The sequence below is a fragment of the Dendrobates tinctorius genome, unplaced genomic scaffold (assembly GCF_039654945.1).
Source record: "Dendrobates tinctorius isolate UK_male_01 unplaced genomic scaffold, ASM3965494v1 ptg000120l, whole genome shotgun sequence".
Lineage (NCBI taxonomy): Eukaryota > Metazoa > Chordata > Amphibia > Anura > Dendrobatidae > Dendrobates > Dendrobates tinctorius.
Genome location: NW_027361788.1, coordinates 6,649,688 through 6,668,076, shown reverse-complemented (window position 1 = coordinate 6,668,076; position 18,389 = coordinate 6,649,688). Strand labels below are relative to the sequence as shown.

The window sequence follows — 18,389 nt, the reverse complement described above, 5'->3', positions numbered from 1 at the left end:
TTCTGATACAGTACAATATATCTGCTGGTATTTTGGGTCCATTTTCCAAAACATGAGGAAGTAAGGTGGAAGAGGACGCGGACGTGGGCGTGGGGGGCCACCTGGTACTGATGGTGGTGGTGGTGCATCTGCAGGTAGTGCCAAAAACACAATAGCAGCTAAGGCAGGAGGTGTTGAGCCTGCATCATGGTGTAACTCCGGATGGCCTGTAACTTGGTTCCCTTTTCTGGGAGTAGGTAGACTGCTTTTAAAGCCGGAGCATCAGGAACTGTTTTTGGCTTTCATTGCTGAAACAGCCTCCAGCTCTATCACCTCCTCTTCTGAAGTTTAAAAAAATGCAAGCACTGAGTCATCAGTGCAGACTTCTGGTCAGGAGCAACCCCTTTCCTTGTGTCCTTCACCCACACCAAAAGTGAAGGATGCGGCAGCACACACTTCGGATTACTCCATGGAGCTCTTTTCATATACCATGCCTGGGATAATTAAAAATGAGGCCCATCATATACTGGAGCATTCCAAATGGGGGACAACAGACACTGGAGCAGCATTTATGGGGCCCATTATACACTGGAGCATTAGAAATGGGGCCCATTATATATGGAGCATTATTTGGGCCCATCATACACTGGAGCATCATCCATGAGGCCCATCATATACTGAAGCATTATAAATGGGGCAGATCAGATACTGGAGCAGCATCTATGGGGCACATTATACACTGGAGCATTAGAAATGGGGCCCATTATATATGGAGCATTATTTGGGCCCATCATACACTGGAGCATTATCCATGAGGCCCATCATATACTGGAGCATTATAAATGGGGCAGATCAGACACTGGAGCAGCATCTATGGGGCACATTATACACTGGAGCATTAGAAATGGGGCCCATTATATATGGAGCATTATTTGGTTCCATAACACACTGGAGCATCATCCATAGTGACCATCATATACTGTAGCATTATATGGAGCTCATCATATACTGTATGGAACATTATATGTGACCAATTATTCTGTATGGAGAAATATATGGGCTCATTATTCTGTATTGCGCACAATGTGGTGGCCATAATACTGTATGGAGTAATATACTGTCCTTTTTTGAGCTATTGTACAATTTAAAATAGATCAGTCATGTAAGCAGTGAAGTATTTGCCATTGTACTATGCCTATATTTCTGTGCCGTATCAGAGCATCATGAGTTGTGGTATGTGTTAAAGGGGCGCAGTGACAGTCTTTGGCCCAGGGCACATGCAAACCTGGAGCCAGCCCTACACCGCCACAACTTTAGCCAAATAACCCCCAGTTTTCAATGCGTAACTATTATTATGAAGTAAATTAAGGTTGACAAGCTTCACTAATAAGAATTGATGTTTTTGGCATTGAAATGGGCACTGTAGGTGTGTTTACTGTCCTCCACTCCCTGCCGACTTTGCTTCCCCATTGACTTGCATTGGGTTTCGTGTTTCAGTCGGCCTCCGACTTTTCCCTATAGTCGGCCGATTTCGTTCCACCTGACTTTTGCAAATGTCGGGTTTCATGAAACCCGACTCGACCCTAAAAAAGGCAAAGTTGCTCATCTCTAGTTTTGACACCTTTCTACTCAGGATTCCTACTGCTGCTGTGATGTCTGGCCTTGTTACAGTTGCTAGATACAGTAGCTTTCCTATTGCTGTTCTGTATTCTTCATTATTTGGTAGCATATTTTTCTCACTATTCATCTCTTTAAGATTAGTTTCCATTGGAGACTTTACTGTTTTTGCATCCTTCAATCCAAATTTTTCTGTTATGTCTTGAATCATGTGATTTTGATTCAGTAGGAAACTTCCATCTTCTTCTCTTTCTATCTGTATTCCTAGGTACTGTTTCACATTTCCCAAGTCTTTGATTTCAAAATGTTGCTTGAGGACTTTTAGAATGTTTTCTTTATCCCTTTCTTGTTTAGAACAAATCAAAATGTCGTCTACATATATGAGTACATAAATCCATCTATTCATCAGCCTTTTTGTGTACAAGCATGGATCAGCTTAGCTTCTTTGAAAATTTTCATTTGTAAGCACTTCCGTGATTTTGTCATTCCATGTTTTAGCTGCTTGCTTTAAACCATATATGGTTTTCTGTAGTTTGCAAACTTTGTTTGAGTTTATTTAATCTTTGAATCCTGGAGGTTGCTCCATGTAAATGTCTTCTGTTAAATCTCCATTCAAAAATGCTGTCTTTACATCCAGATGTATCAGTTCCATCTGTTTCATTGCTGCAACTGTAAGTAAAGTTCTTATTGTCGTATTCTTGACAACTGGAGCAAATGTCTCATCATAGTCTTCTCCATATTTTTGAGAATACCCTTTAGCTACGAGTCTTGCTCGGTATCTCTCAGGTGTGCCATCTGTTTGGTATTTTACTTTAAAAATCCATTTACATCTTATGGCTTTTCTTCCTTCTGGCAAATCTGTCAGTGTCCATGTATTTGAGTCATGCATGGATTTCATTTCTGTTGCTTCTATCCATTTATTAGCTTCTTCTTTAGGGAGTTTAGATATGGCTTCAGAAGATGTAGGTTCATAAATTTTACTTGTGCTTGTCTTGTATGAGAGACGTTTTGGTGGTTTACCTTTGTTCTCTCTCATTGAACGTCTTGGTTCTGTGTCTGTTTGTAGTTGTATTTCTTCATTTTCAGTATTTTGTTCTTCATCAATTTCAACTACTTTCTCATCAGATACTTCTTGAGTCAATTGAAATCATAGTGTCTTCATTTAGATCCTCAATGAATGTCACACTGTTACCATGACTCTGTCTGTTTTGGGATCTAGGATTCTGTATCCCTTGCAATTTTCACTATATCCAACAAATATTCCCTCCATGGATCTGTTTTGAAGTTTGGAACGTTTTTATGTTGGAATGAATACAAAAACTTTACATCCAAAAACTTTTAAATGATTGACACTTGGTTTCATACCTTGCCACAGTTTATATGGAGTTTTCTTCAGTTTTCTGAAAAAAAGTCTGTTCTGTAGATATGCAGCTGTCATTGCTGCCTCACCCCAATATTTCTCTGGTACTTTGGAATCTGTCAGCATACATCTCATCATTTCTGTCAGAGTTCTGTTTTTCCTTTCTGCTACTCCATTTTGTTCAGGTGTGTACGGAACAGTTTTCTGGTGTTCTATTCCATTCTGTCTTAAGTAGTTTTCTATGTTGTCACCTGTAAATTCACCTCCATTATCACTTCTGATGATGTGGCGCCCCTGAGGCTTCAGTCGCCACAGAGGTACTTCACCTTCTCCTAAGGTGTAGTGCCCCACCATCCAGGTAAGGTGGGAACTCCTGACCACACTCGACACCTGCATTCCTCACACAGGATAGTTCAGTGGGGCCACCTAACAGCTTCAGGCTGGGGGTTAGCAGAGCACCCCTCGTGGAACCCTACTTCGTAACACGAGATGTGCTGGGAGGCGGGTGGAGTGAGATGATATAAAAGAGTGGGAAGAGTGAGAGTTAGAGGTTGGTTGGTGGTTGGTTAGTTGGAGAGAGAAGAGAGAAGATGGGTGTCTGAAGGACGTGCTGCAGCAGGTCCCAGTGATCTGGGCTGCTGACACGAGAAAGACCAGAGAAAGAGACTGATAAGATTGATAACCATAAGAGAGAGAGAACAGATCGGAACGAAGGAGAATAGAAGGACAGTGGGAAGCTGGTTGAAGAAAGATAGAGAACCCTTCCAGTCCAGAGCGCAAAGGCCGGGGCCCGGTCCCCAAGGTTGATTGGATCTTTATGTTTGGCAACAGACACCGGAGGAGTAGTGAGCCGCTAACGCCTTGCTCCCATCATAGACTTGGGACACAACAGCAACTGAATAGAGAGCCGGGACGCAGTGAGGAGTCCCCGAAGCAGGCTACAGCTGTTTGTCATACAAGTAGAGACTAGGAACACCTAGAGAGAGGCATTCCAGGGTAACTAAGTACTGGAGTGCTTCACACCTAAATGTGCATTGGAGGAGTCGTTCAGTGAAGGTACATATTGGCGGAGTGTGGAAGGGAGAACCCTATCTGGCCTGGAGGTTGGCTGGAGCCCTGACCTGGAGAGCACAGTACGGAGGCGGCGTGTGTGTGAACTGCAAACAGTAAGTAAAGCCTTGGAACCGCACACCCTGATGTCCTCCAGTTATTCCAGCACCGCTACACCTGGGTAGCAACATCTATACCATTCTGCTCCTCTCCGCATACATTGCACCTAGACAGCCCAGGGACTACAGCTCCACCTGTGGGGAGCAACACTATCTTTGATGCACCACACCATCAGTCCCAGCGGATCTGCATGCAGCGATGGCTCAACATCTTACTTGCCAAACACCAAGGGTGGCGTCACGAACTATTCTAATAAACTTTAACACCATTAACATCACCGCCATTGATATTGGGCGCCCAGGGCCACAGACCGGGTCACCGCTGCTGTGACACATTCTCGCCTTGACACTGGCCCTGTACCGAGTACCCCGCTGCCCTGGGTGTGAGAGGGCAACCCAATGACAATTGGTTTCCTTTGAAATCTGTTACTCGACCTTGTTACATAGTCTACAAGTTTATCAAAAACTTCACTTTTATTCTTAATTAAGTATGTGACTGTGTATCTTGAGTAGTCAACTATGAAAATCACCATGTATCTATTTCCTCCTGATGTTGTCACTTGCATGGGTCCACACACGTCAGTATGCACCAAATCAAGTGGTCTTTTGCTTTTCATCTCACTTTCTTTTGGAATAGACATTCTTGTGGCTTTAGATTTTATGCAACATTCACATCTTACGGTAATTGAGCAATCTGATATCTTTACATCTTTTGTCAATTCTTTTCTTTGTAGTTCCCTTATACTGTCAGGGTGTCTGTGTCATAGATATCCATGCCACACATGAATACAGTTCTTGTGATCATGTGAACATACCTTCATCTGTTCCTTTGGTGTGTCAAGATGATATAATTGTTCATCTGCCTTGACATTGGTTATCACCTTGTTTCCTGCTAGAATTGCCACTCATTGTCTTTGAATTTTACAGTGAGTCCTTTAGCTGTTAAACGCTTCACAGATAACAATCCGCCTGCCAATTTTGGAACATACAACACATTCTGTAGAAGTATCTTTGAATCTTGTCCAAACTTGTTTGAACAGTTTATCATACCTTGGCCTATACCTTCTGCGGTTATTTTGCTTCCATCTGCAAGATAAATGGCTTCCTTCTTATCTAAATCAATATCAGTGAAGAAATTCTTGTCACTCATTGTTAGGCGTCGGGTTCCTGTAGCTTCACAGCGGGAGTCCCGAGCCTTGCATCCGGTGGTCTCCCATTCCTCTTCGGCCACAGAGGAGCCTGCTCAGCAGACTCGTCGATCCCGGCATTCTGCTCAAACCAGCTCTGTTGGTTTGGTTGCTGCTGCCACCTCTGGCCCAGCTATAGCAAAACATGCTGGTCAGCAGCGACCTACTCCAGTCCTCCTTTTGGTCCACTGAGCATGCCCGTGGGGCGATCTCTCATTGGTGATCGGTGGTCACATGCTCAGGTCCTTCCTCCAGTTCGGATTGGACCATCAGAAAGGTCAGGAAGGCCCCGGAAGGACGCAGCAATAAAAGGTTTGCATGGCCGCTCGGCCATGCGCTAGTATGGACTGCATTATCAGACTATGAGGAGTGAGTGTCGTATGCATGTATGAATGTCTCTGGTGAATGACTCATTAAGAAACCCCTACCCTTGGTACCCATGTGTTGTGCAGCCTAGCCTGTTATGCGCCCAGGCTTAGGTGTCGGCAGGACAGAGTCTGAGACAGGCATCAGTGTCCACAGTGCGCGTGCTCGTCAATCCATAGTCAGCATCTATAGTGGCGTCCACAGGTGCGACGACGCGCGCTCAGAAGGTCTAGAGGGACTCTGACCTTGTGTCCTTGGGGCAGAGTTCTGTGACCGCTTTTGTACACTGCTTTATACTTCCACCATTACTAAGCAGCAGTTTACCACCCCTGCACGGTGGACCCTGGGCTGCGAACACACCTTACTATTATTTTATTATTTGGTGTGTTCCGCTAGCCCTAACACTTGTCATATGACTCGTTGCTCCTGAATTAATAAACCAAGTGATGATTTCTTGTCTGTTACATTAAATGTGCCATTCCAATTATTCTCACATGAATCGGAAATTGTGTTTTTCACTTTCTGTGTAAGCTCTCTATGTTGTATTTTTTGTTGTTCTGCTTTCCATATGGTACAGTCTTTCTTTAAATGACCTTTTTTCTTACATCTGAAACATTCTCTTTATTATAGGGTTTTTTAAATTCTGTAGCTTTAAGAGTGTTTCCACTGTCTTTTTCAGTAGAGGAATCATTTGTCTGTTCTTTTCTTCTCTGATATTCATCTATTAGTCTTGTTTTCACAAAATCTAATGTGATGTCTTTTTCTGGTCTTGTCTCTAGGGCATTTATCAAGGCTGTACACGAATCTGGTAAACTGCACAATAATATTTCTGCTACATGACTTTCTTTAATGTCTTCACCAATAGACTTTAGCTGTGATATTACTTCCATCATTGAGAATATGTGCTTCTGCATGTCGTCATTTGCACTCAGTCTCATACTGTAAAGCTTTCTTAATAGAAATAGCTTGTGATTTAAACTGGGTCTTTCATATAATTTTCTTAATGCGTCCCACATTCCTTTCGCTGTTTCTTCATTTCTTATGTGTATTAATTGAGCATCATCCACTAATAAGCTAATGGTGGCTCTAGCTTCTCTATTCTTTCTATCCCATGTCTGATTATCTTCATCAGGTCTATCTGTAGTAATTACTTCCCATAAATCATGTTTAGATAACAACATCTCTACTTTGAATTTCCATAACTGATAATTTTCACTGTTCAGCATAGCTACTGTGAGTTTTAGCTAAGTGCTGCACATCATTTTTATATAATCTTACTTGTTTTATGAAGATATTCTTCTTTCTTCTTGAGAGTTCCTGTATATCCTGTGTGTGGTGATTCTCTGTAATGATCTCCAGTGTGCGGTCCTCCAGTTCCTGGGTCATAAATTCCTTTGTCCCTCTGTATCTGGATTTTTTTTTCAGTCTCCGTTCACTGGGTTTTATCTTATCTGCTTCTCCGGTGCCTGGATTTATCTCCTGGGTGTCTGGGACTATCTCCTGTTCTTGGTGTCTGGACCCATAACCTGTAGCAGAGAGTATCTTTTGATAATCCACTGATACACCAGAGAGCTTCACTGAGCAAGGTATCTTCAGTAAATAGTATTTACTTCATATGGGTAAACATGAGATAAGAATTCAGAAGCACACAGCCCGTGCTGCTGGTATAATAAAGTCAAAAGCGAAAGTAAAAGTAACAAAAACAAGAGAGAATTTCCCTCCCCAAAATACAGCAAACATTTAACTTCACACTATCGCCATCTGCTGTCAGGCTAGTGTAAAGTCCTCCTTTACATAAACAATAAGTCCATTTCTGTTGCATATGCCAACAAGAACCTGTAGCTGGGCATCTGGCTTGTAGGACAATGTGGCACAAAGGGCTTCTGATGGTTTGTGTGAAAACAATCATGCTTGAAATAGAGATATGTGACATTTAATTGGAGTACACAATATATCACTATGCGCAATCCTTCAAATCTTAAAAAACCCACACGTGGGCAGCGCCATATGGGTCATCATTATTTCAGGACTACAGTGTCAATGTTCGATAACTGGATTCCTGTAGTCTTAATTCCAGGCACAATAGCAGCTCCAAGTTACATTGATGGTGGTAGAACCCGTGTTACAGCGATTGTTCCAAAGTGTCAAAGGAGCACTTTTCCAACACAACGCCAGTCTGCACGTTGCTCGTGATTCTGTAAGCAGTCTAAACATGGATTGTGGGGTCTCCGGACTAGTCTCCCATTGAGCACATCTGGGAAGTTATTGGTGGGAAATTGCACAGGGAGCCTCAAGAACAAGCAACCAAGGCTACAAGTTCGGGAATTTCTGTTCATGGCGCTTATACGCAATACTGGACAAAATCGAGATGTTTGGAAAATTTTGTTTCCATTCCATCATTTGCATATCATTAACCCCTTCATGGATGGCACCGCTAACCCCTCCCTTCATGCACAGCGCAAGTCAGTAGCAGGTGTATAAAGCCCCATATTCAGCAGGTCATGGTTGTGTATTACAGCCAGGACCCTGCCTCTAACAATCATGGGTAGTTCAAGCACAGCGCATGATTGGTAACCTGTTAAATGTCATTGTCAAACTCTGCACAAACAGGGGAGCACGACATTCCATGCACCCATCAGCACGCCCATGATGTAATAATGGGTTGCTGATGGATTACTATGACAGCAGGATGGTCTGTTGACTAACCCCATGCTTGTCATTACATAGGTCCCCTGAAACACAAACTGTGGCCAGGCTTCAAAGGGGGCCATGGTTTTCACTATATGCAGCAATGCTGTGGCATCGCCATATAAATACAAGTGATCTGATGATCACAGCTTTAATCACTAAGGGAACTAAAATGTGTACAGAACAGTAAAAAAAAAAATAAAAAAAATAAAGCATTCAAATCACCCCCCTTTTTGTCTTATTAAAAATAAAGAAAAAAATACACATGTGGTATCAACGCATTCATAAAAGTCTCATTTATCAAAATGTAAAAATTATTAACTCGATTGGTAAACACCGTAACCAAAGAAAGGTAATAAAAATACAAAGAATGCTGCAAAAAGCAATCAAAACATTACATCTCAAAATGTTATCAAAAACGTTGTCTTGTCATGCAAAAAATAAGACATCACACAGCTCCACTGACTGAAAAATAAAACCGTTCTGTGTCTTCACCACTAAAATAAGCATGGACATGTTTATCATTGCCTTAATTGTACTGATGTGCACCGTAAAAACAATTAAAAAAAAAAAAATGTGAGAATTGCAGTTTCTTCACTATTTTTCCTCTGCACTAGGAATTTTGTCCCCCGTTTTCCAGCACACAATGTGGTAAAATGAATGGTGTAATTTAAAAGTATAATTTCTCCTGCAAAAAAAAAGGCCTGATATGGCTATGTGGGCAAAACATTTTTAAAAAAGTTATGGCTCTGGGAAGGAGAGGAAAACAACAAAAATGCAAAAACAGAAATTGGCCATGTCAAGTAGGATGACGAAGAATTTCAGAGAGAAATGCGCGTTGGGTGTGGTGGGTCCCCGGTTGCTGCCCTCAGGTAAATATACCTCCTTTTGTCCTTGAGTTACATAATAGGCTTCTGACTGTGCTGCATTGCCTTACACCTATGTTATATTGTATGTACTTCTGCAACTATGCGGTTATATTCTAGGAAATGGAGCAAAGCGATCTGTCCTATTATCCATTGCTTTCTGACGCATTGAGAATATATCCTCATTTTCCCTGTGACTGTAATTATAATGTGCTGTATGTACTAGGGAATACTGGACTAATGCTGTACTCACATTGAAAATGTTTATGTACAATGTGGTAATTGATTACCATTCAGTGTCTGTATCAACGGACACTGTTTATTACTTGGAGTTTTGTAAACTGTTATGGCTATTACTTATTCCCCGATGTGCCCACTTTTCTTTTTTCTGTACCTGTGGTATTTTGTCTTACATTTTATATATTATTTTCTATGAATTTTCAATGAACTTATATTTTAAATTGGTTACTTTGGCCGTAGTTAAAGTGCTTCTTTTTGACGTTTGTTTTCATATCATGTAGGAGAAAAAAAATCATAGAATCATAGAATGGTAGAGTTGGAAGGGACCTCCTGGGTCATCCAGTCCAACCCACTGCTCAAATTAGGATTCACTAAATCATCCCAGACAGATGTCTGCCTAGCCTCTGTTTGAAGACTTCCATGGAAGGAGGACTTACCACTTCTCGTGGCAGCCTGTTCCACTCATTGATCACCCTCACTGTCAAAAAGTTTCTTCTAATATCTAATCTGTGTCTCCTCCCATTCAGTTTCATCCCATTGCTTCTAGTATTTCCTTGTGCAAATGAGAATACAGATGACCATTCTACAATGTGTTGATGTCTTTTTTGAAAATGAGGTGCCCAAACCTGGACATAGTATTCGAGATGAAGTCTGACCAAAGAGGAGTAAAGGGGGATAATGACTTCATGTGATCTAGACTGTATGCACCTGTTAATACATCCCATTTTTGCTGCTACATCACACTGTTGACTCATGTTCAGTTTATGATCTATTAGTATACCCAAGTCTTTTTCACATGTGCTCTCACTTAGCCCTATTCCTCCCATTCTGTATATGCTTTTTTCATTTTTATTGCCCAAATGTAGTACTTTGCATTTTTCCTTGTTAAAAAACATTTTGTTAGGTGCTGCCCACTGCTCCAGTTTATTAATATCTTTTTGAATCCTCTATATCTTTTTTCTAGTATTAGCTATCCCTCTTAGCTTTGTGTCGTCAGCAAATTTAATCAGTGTACCCTCAATTCCTTCATCTAAATCAATGATAAAGATGTTGAACAATACAGAGCCCAGGACAGAACCCTGTGGTACCACACTTGACACATTCTTCCAACTGGATGTGCAGTCATTTACGACCATTCTTTGGGTCCAATCACTAAGCCAGTTATGAATCCACCTAACAGTTGCCTTTTCCATACCATACTTAGTCATTTTTTCAGTAAAGATGGTGTGAGATACTTTGTCAAATGCTCTGCTGAAGTCAAGATATACTATATCTACAGCATTTCCCTGATCCACCCAGTCAGTGATTCTGTCATAGAAGGAAATTAGAAGAAAAATCCAGCTTCAGAAAATTTTAAAAAAAATTCAAGGACAGCTAATAAAAATGATCCATTTTGTTGGAGGACACAGCAACGCGTTTCAAGCACACAAACTGCGTTTCTTTTTCACAGCTCTGATAAACAATGCAGTGTGTGTGTTTGAAACGCATTGCTGTATCCATCCATGAAATGTATTGTGTTTTTAGCTGTCCTTAACTTTTTTGAATTCTATGAAGCTGAATTTTGCTTCTTTTCTTTGTCATTCACAAGTGGTCTCTTGGAATCTTTGCTTCATAACAACTACAGCCTGGGTGAGCTGTTTTTTTCTTGCTCTTTCATATCTTAAAGGGGTTAACATGTCTATAATAGCCATCCATAATAACCTGACTTTCTTGTTAGTGTTGCAATTACAATGTTGAGTGTGTAAACCTCTTTCAGACTACTATTAATATAACATGACAAGTTATCTACCAATGTGATCTTACCTGGCTTCTTCTCCTCCTTCAGCCAAATAGGGAATTGAACTAAGTTTCCAGCTTGGTCCTGCAATGTTCTTGTTTCAGAAAGCAGAGATGCAAATTTGTACTCACAGTATTTTTCAGCTTGCTTGTAACTATGCGGTTTGCTGACATACTCGTATACTGCGTGACTGGTTTCAATGAAATTATCAAAGGATTTAGCTCCTGGAAATAAAAGAATTGAAATAATGTGTTTTGTACCTGTCAATTTAATAAAGAATATGAACATCTTAAGTGACTAGTTACATTTTCTGCTACTTTAATGCTTATATTTTGGATTAAAAAAATTGGGATTGGGTTTCAGTAAACATTTTGCACAGATTTTATGGATCCCTGCGAATTACTGGATGCGGAATGAATTCACTAGAAATCCATCATTGAGCTTGTTCTGACTTAACTTCTGACCACATCAAAGTTTAGCTCTCCTTGGATGTGGTCTGTGGTCATAAATAAGCACACAGGAGGTCATAAAAAGTTAGTTAAAACAATAAAAAACACCAAAGTACCAGCAAGCTGGTTATTAGACTACTCATTCTGCAGCAAACAATGTCCAGGGGAACAAATAAATGTAAAAACTAAAAATTGAGCAAAATTAAAAAATTAAACTTAAATGCAACAATTTTTTTTAGCCCAAAATAAAAGGGATTTAAAGGATTTGTCAGGTGATACAATATTGATGAGATATTATCAAGTCAAGTCTGCAATATCAAATTGGTGACACGCTAATCAGCTGCTGGCTGTGGAAGCACCCAGATAAAAATTAACTGCACTCAGATTTTGATTCCTAGCTTGAGTATTATATTATAATATATTTGGATACAGTCACATTTGTCAATTTTATTATTGCATTTATAAATATATATTTTTCTTTGCACTTTTACACATTTCTGTTGCTTTATTTGGGGACTTGACTATTTATGCCGAATTTACATTCTATACAAAAACCCCTTGTGTACAGTGGTGAGATTAATATAATATGCTATTAGAGTATTAATACACCTACGGGTGCCTTTTGTCATATTATAACATTTTTACATGTTTTTTATTCATTGTAGTCGCATATTGTGTCTGAATTTATAATAAATATTATTTTTGCTATATTTTCTTTGGTTTTTATTAATATTGTCTATATACACATTCATCAACTGTGGTTCGTGTACATCACTTGGTAATTTTTCTTTGCCTCTTCAACAAAGTAAGAAACCTGCTCCAATATGCACATTGTATAATGTAAGACCAAAAAAAGACCAAGAAACATCACCTTACAAAAGTATATGAAGGGAAACTGGGGGAACTACCTACCGGCAACACTGGTCTGGTTTACTTCTAGCTTATTCCAGCAGATGCAAACACCGCACACCTGTAACAAAATGGATGGAATTAATAATATAAAATATTCAAATGCAGCTTTGTACTTGGCTTCGTTTCTATATGAATTTCTGGCTGAAAAATATATGTTTAAAGGGAACCTAACAGGTCCCCTCCAACCAAGCAAGTGTTAACATATATATGACTAAATTCCCCTTCTAACTAGTCCTGTATGATACTATTCTCTGAAATCCATGTTTAAATAAAGCCATTTTAACCTCAGCTTTTTGATTTCTACTGAGGGCTTTGAATAGTCAATGGGGCGTTGGTTTTCCCAGAAGAGTCAGCCCTCTTTCCATGCTCTCGCACCCCAGTGGGAGTGATAACATTTTTATGAGCCGGCCTCATCACTAACTCATGCAAATCTCAAGCATGCGTGCCGCTCATTTTGGCATCATCACTGCACCTCTGTAGCTGGGCTTGCAGGGCCGGTGTTAGGGCAGGGCAGACCAGGCCCTTGGGACCCCTAGCTTCTACAGCAGGAGCTTCACTCATAATAGCATTATCAGTGAAGCTTCTAGTGTAGAGACTGGTTCAGGACCTTTGGTGACATCACAATCATGCTACTGTTCAGGTTCAAATTCACCGCATTGAAATTTTTCCGATGAACTCAACTCGCCTCTGCACTCTGAGACCTTCTGACAGTGGAGAGGTCATCGCAGTTCATTGGCCAGCTGGGAATGCATCCTCAGTGACCTGCAGTAACCTCGATGACGTCATCGATAGCCACTGTTACTGCACTCGCAGCAGCTCATTCACCAGTGGTTCTCAGCCTGGACGGTAGCATCTTGGCACCGTGCAGGTTGAAAATTGTTCAATCCTCCAGACATGGATTACAGAGTGGGACAGAACGACAGACAGGTGAGGGATATTGTTTTTTTTATTTTAGTTTGATTACAGGATACAAAGGATTCAGTAGAATCAGGTGTTAGGTGAGTATAACTGTGTTTGTCATTTTTATATATAAATGGAAAACTGTGTTTTGTTTCAATTCAAATAAAAGACTTAATTCTGGCTGTGTCTTTATTTACCATATAACTCTAGGATTATTAATGGATAGGTGACTTATAGACTCTTCTCCATTACTAAGCCATGGACTTGATGTCACCGGACAATACAAAGGTGATATCAACCCTACAAATATGAACCCCACTTGCCAGCTTTAGCTTGGCTTGTCATCAAAATTGGGGGGGGACGCATGCCTTTTTTTAATTTAATTAGATAATTAAAAAATATGGCATGGGTGTAGGATAGGTGGGGGGAGTGATGATCCAACAGGAATGGGGGTAACCCACTTCTTGCCGCCGACAGACACGAGACAGAGACAGGAGTTATATTCAAAAGGTCCATTTTTATTGGCCACCTCTCTGACGACCACAGCACTTCATCACAGGAATTTCATTGTTCTCTTGCTCACAGACCCAGGTACCTTCACTTCTTAGTTTCACCGTCGTGGCGTCCTTTGTGGCTCTTCCCACCGTGGCTGCCCTAGGCACTTCCACCACAGCATTTCACCCATCAAAGTACACCGTCCACTTGGTACCCCCAGACTGTCTCCGTCTGCGGCTACTGTCCTTTTGGATCACCCCCCGTGACCGTCTCCACTGTCAGTTACTCTCTGAAGGCTTTTACCGTCTTTCTCTCTACGGCAGATTTTCCTCTCTAGTGAGCTCCCCTGGCTGACTCGACCTTCCAGAACCTTCCCTCAGCCTTTATACTCCCAGTCCTGGTAGCTCCGCCCACTATCACCTGACAGTTACCTTGACCAATGGCAGTTACTTTGACCCATGGCAGTTACACAGTCACTCTCTCCTACACTCCCCACTGCCCTCTAATGGTCAAACTACCACATGACACCCCTTTCTCTGTATCTCAGCCTATACTGCGCTATCCCTCTGCCTTTCTCCACAGGCAGACTTGTCTGTCAGTTCAACCTCCCCACATGGGGACCCCTCTATTCTGAATAAACAGCCTTTCTGAAGCGGACAGTTGAAGGTTGCATCCCCCATCTTTGAGTTTTGCCTGGCTGGTTAACAAAAATACAGGGGAACCCATGCCGTTTTTTTTATTTATTTTTTTTATTTAAAGAGCAGGAGCCGGCTAATGAATACTCCCTTCAGTCGACACCAGTGACCGGTGGTTAACTTTATACCTCCCGATCACAGCTGCACACTCACGCTGTCTTTGACAACATAGAAACCATGGCTCTCTGACCTGCGGTGATGATTTTACTACTGAACAGAAGCAGTGTTTGCCGCGCTGTCATGCACATGACAGCATGGCAAATACTAGATGTTTGGGCCCCCCATTCAAGTGAATAGGACACGGGTTCGGGTTTAGTACCGAGTACTGTTCTGGTACTCAAACTTTTTGTAACTGTTCAGCCGAACCCGAACATCCAGGTGTCTGCCCAAATTATCTATAAGCATTGTTAAACTGTGTGTACTGGGAAATCCATTATTGCGCTGTATAACCCTTCTGTTTTGATTTGGGGCACCTTTTTAGAACATTCATGTATGGTTTTAATATTTATAGTCAATGAAGAATTGGTTTTATTAATAATGTTGTTAAAACACTTCTTGATCACGATATGATTAAATTGCCATAGGATCATTATGGTTTTCACTTATGGCATAGCTGCAGAATGACATTTATCTACTAGATGCCTCTTCTAAGACCACCAATTATCTCCATAATGAGGGTCCCCCTAAGTTCCTGTTCTGACGGGTGCTCAACCACAATGAAAGAGGTGGCCACATTTGTGCTTGTTTTCTCCACACAGCTATGGTTGTTCTGAATACAGCAAGCAAGGGAAGATGTGGGATCACATCTAGTAGACATTTATGGCATAAACAGAGAAAGTAAAGATTGGAGGATGTGCCAGGCGATCGGGTGGCCAGTGCCAGGTGATCGGGTAGACAGAGCAAAGCAATCGAGTAGATAGCGCAAAGCGATCGGGTAGACAGTGCAAAGCAATCGGGTGGACAGCGCAATTTGGTCAATGCAAGAGGAGCGAGGAAATTAAAGTTCTACCATGAGTGATGCATTTTAAAATGTGGCTTATTATAAGATGGGTTAGGGACCGAGAACAGCAATGTGCTGCTACCACAGAAGTAGGGTTAGTAGAGGTTCATTTGTACAGATGGAATTTACTCTTCCCCTTAAAATAGTAATGTCTAACTTACCATCAAGATGTTGAATAGAATCTTCAGGATGTCGACAATTGCAGAGATAAAGCCTTGTGATCTCATGCTTGGGAGAAGAAAACATAGATCAAAACAAAGTAGAAAATCTTGCGACTTCACAAAAAAAAGCATGGATAAAGAGATGGGGAATTTGGAGAATGTTAATGAAAACTTACTTCACCAAGAATTGATATATTTGCCATTCACACAGTCATCCTCCAGAGAAAATCACAGGCTAGTAAACAATGCAAGCCAGAAATGACTAGTTTTCTAAGGAATATGACCAGGTTGGTAACCTGCATTTCAATGACAATATTCACTTTTCTTTCAAACATTAAATGCTAGAGAAAGAAATAATCCTTAAGATATAGGTAGTATAAGTGAAACGCTACCTTCACATTTACTTTGAGCATGCAGCACTATACTTGCTGTCAACACAACAATATTTATTATAAGTTAATGGGGTCCATTGGGCACTTCTAAACTCCGATATATGAGGGCCTAATGGAAACCACAATGCATATATAAGCAGAGTCATAATCATTTAATATCAGGCTATGCTCACATTTACATTAGAGCTTGCAGCTCTTCTCATTGGCAATGCAACACCCATTATAAGTCAATGTGGTCTACCTGGACAATCGAATGGCATTATGTGGTCGTTAAATGGAGGCAACAACAAACAGCTAGAGAAAAATAAATTCTAAAGCTACAGGTAATGTAAGGCTATGTTCACATTAGCATTAATATATGCAGTACTATTCTTGTCAACAACCATTAAAGGTCAATGGGACCTGTTGAGCTATGGTGGGAGGTTTTTTAAATGCAGTTGATTGGAAGCCATAATCAATATGCAAGAGCCATATGATATTCAACCAGTTTTAAGTTGGAACAGTGCTATTTTTCAATTAAATAAGACCTATTAACAATTAATCTGGTCCAGGGGAGGAACAAGGGGCAGGCACCAGCCTAGAGAGCTACCTCCTTTTTCCCTCAAGGGAGGAGCACAAGTTGAAAGAAAAAAAAGTGCATTGAGCACAGTGGCTGGCAGGACACAGGCTCTCAGGTGAGCAGTGTCAGTTACTGACACCACTCTCCCCGTTGTCTGCGCCCCAGCCATCGCTCCCTCCCTGCATGCAATTGTACCCTCGTCTATCAGACGCAAAGACAATTGCTATGAGCGCCGCCGGTTATGTAAGGGGTGGGCAGGGATTAGCTGTGCCCACTCTCCCTCCTTGTCTGTGTTCTTACATTCCTGGACAACTGGTAAACTTACTGTGAAATGTAATGCTGTTGTGTAGTGCAATGTGTATACATATATATTGTATTGTAGGGAAAGTGTAGTGAGTAGATTAGCCCACTAGAGGGGGGCAGTGTATTATAACAATAGGTGTAGGAAAGGAACTAGTTAACTTAGGAGGGGCCAACTTGGATAAGCTAGAAGGTTTTCCTGTTTTTAGTTAGTAGGGTCTGGGAGCCCAGACAGGGCAGTTGAGCCCTGTAACATTATTGCAAGTAAAGGAGCCCAGCTAGTCCAGGGCCTAGAAGTAATGATTGCTAGTGAAGCCAAGTGAAACCAAGAAATACAGGGCAGCTTTGTCATGGTGGCTGTCAGCTACATAGGAAGACGCCTGTGTGTCCAGGGCGAAATGGACCAGGAACTTCTACAGTTAGTCAGACTGGTCAGACAGAATGCTCTGGTACCAGGGACAATGGTGTGACCCTGCAATATTCCTGAAGAAGTGAGGGACAGCACAGGGACAGAAAATGTTGTGTCTTGTGAAGTATCTTGTGCTGCACCTATATGTGAACTGGACGAGCTGAGAAAGGAATTGAGTAAAATCGTTTGTTTTAAGCTGGAATTTGACTCTGTCTCTATTTGTGTGGAACCCCAAGAAAAAAACCCTCAGTGGACTGGAGAGGATCCAGACGGACGGGGAAGTGGAAAAAAAGGTACGCTACAACTGGACATTGTGTGACTGAGGGCCAGTATGCAACAACACCCAAATTGAGAGCCACGACTACAGCCCTGCGTCCTCTCACAGTTACAGGAGTAAACAAGCAAGAGTGTCAAGCCTCATGCTCTGCCGGGAACTCCAGTAAAATGCGAACTACTCCTGGCCTGCACCTTGTTGGAGAAGGCGCACGCAAGGGACGTCGGATGGCACGATGCAGTGACATTGCGCTGTCCAAAGCCCATTGCTGTACAGAATAGAAAAGCAGATGGAAAAGCAGACATAAATAGACAGTATATCAAATAGTATGCAAAGCGAGTTTCACAGCCGCCTGCAGCTACAATCCTTTCTTGCTGGTTAATAGATATTTTACATTAGATAGCATGGAAAATCCCAGTATGTAGCCGGCGCTCCCGTATAGAGATTTTCATAGATGTTATATATAAACATGTGCTTTATTGAGGTAAAAAAAATTACAGGATAACGCATTGATACATTATTTATTTTTTAATGACTTGAAGAAGACTCCAGGGTGTAGGAGTCCAAAGCGTTGTCCTGTATTTTTTTTACCTC

General features: G+C 41.3%; 1 protein-coding gene across 1 annotated transcript in view; it reads right to left on the bottom strand.

The window, feature by feature from the left end:
- Nucleotides 1-18,389, bottom strand: part of ADGRD2 (adhesion G protein-coupled receptor D2) — a 739,028-nt gene that overhangs the window by 704,957 nt on the left and 15,682 nt on the right. Inside the window, exons 2-4 of the mRNA XM_073541421.1 lie at nucleotides 15,862-15,928; nucleotides 12,611-12,668; nucleotides 11,276-11,473 (exon numbers count right to left, since the gene is read on the bottom strand). Of these exons, the coding sequence (XP_073397522.1) occupies nucleotides 11,276-11,473; nucleotides 12,611-12,668; nucleotides 15,862-15,927 (322 nt within the window). The 5' untranslated portion in view covers nucleotide 15,928. The remainder of the gene's footprint in view (nucleotides 1-11,275; nucleotides 11,474-12,610; nucleotides 12,669-15,861; nucleotides 15,929-18,389) is intronic.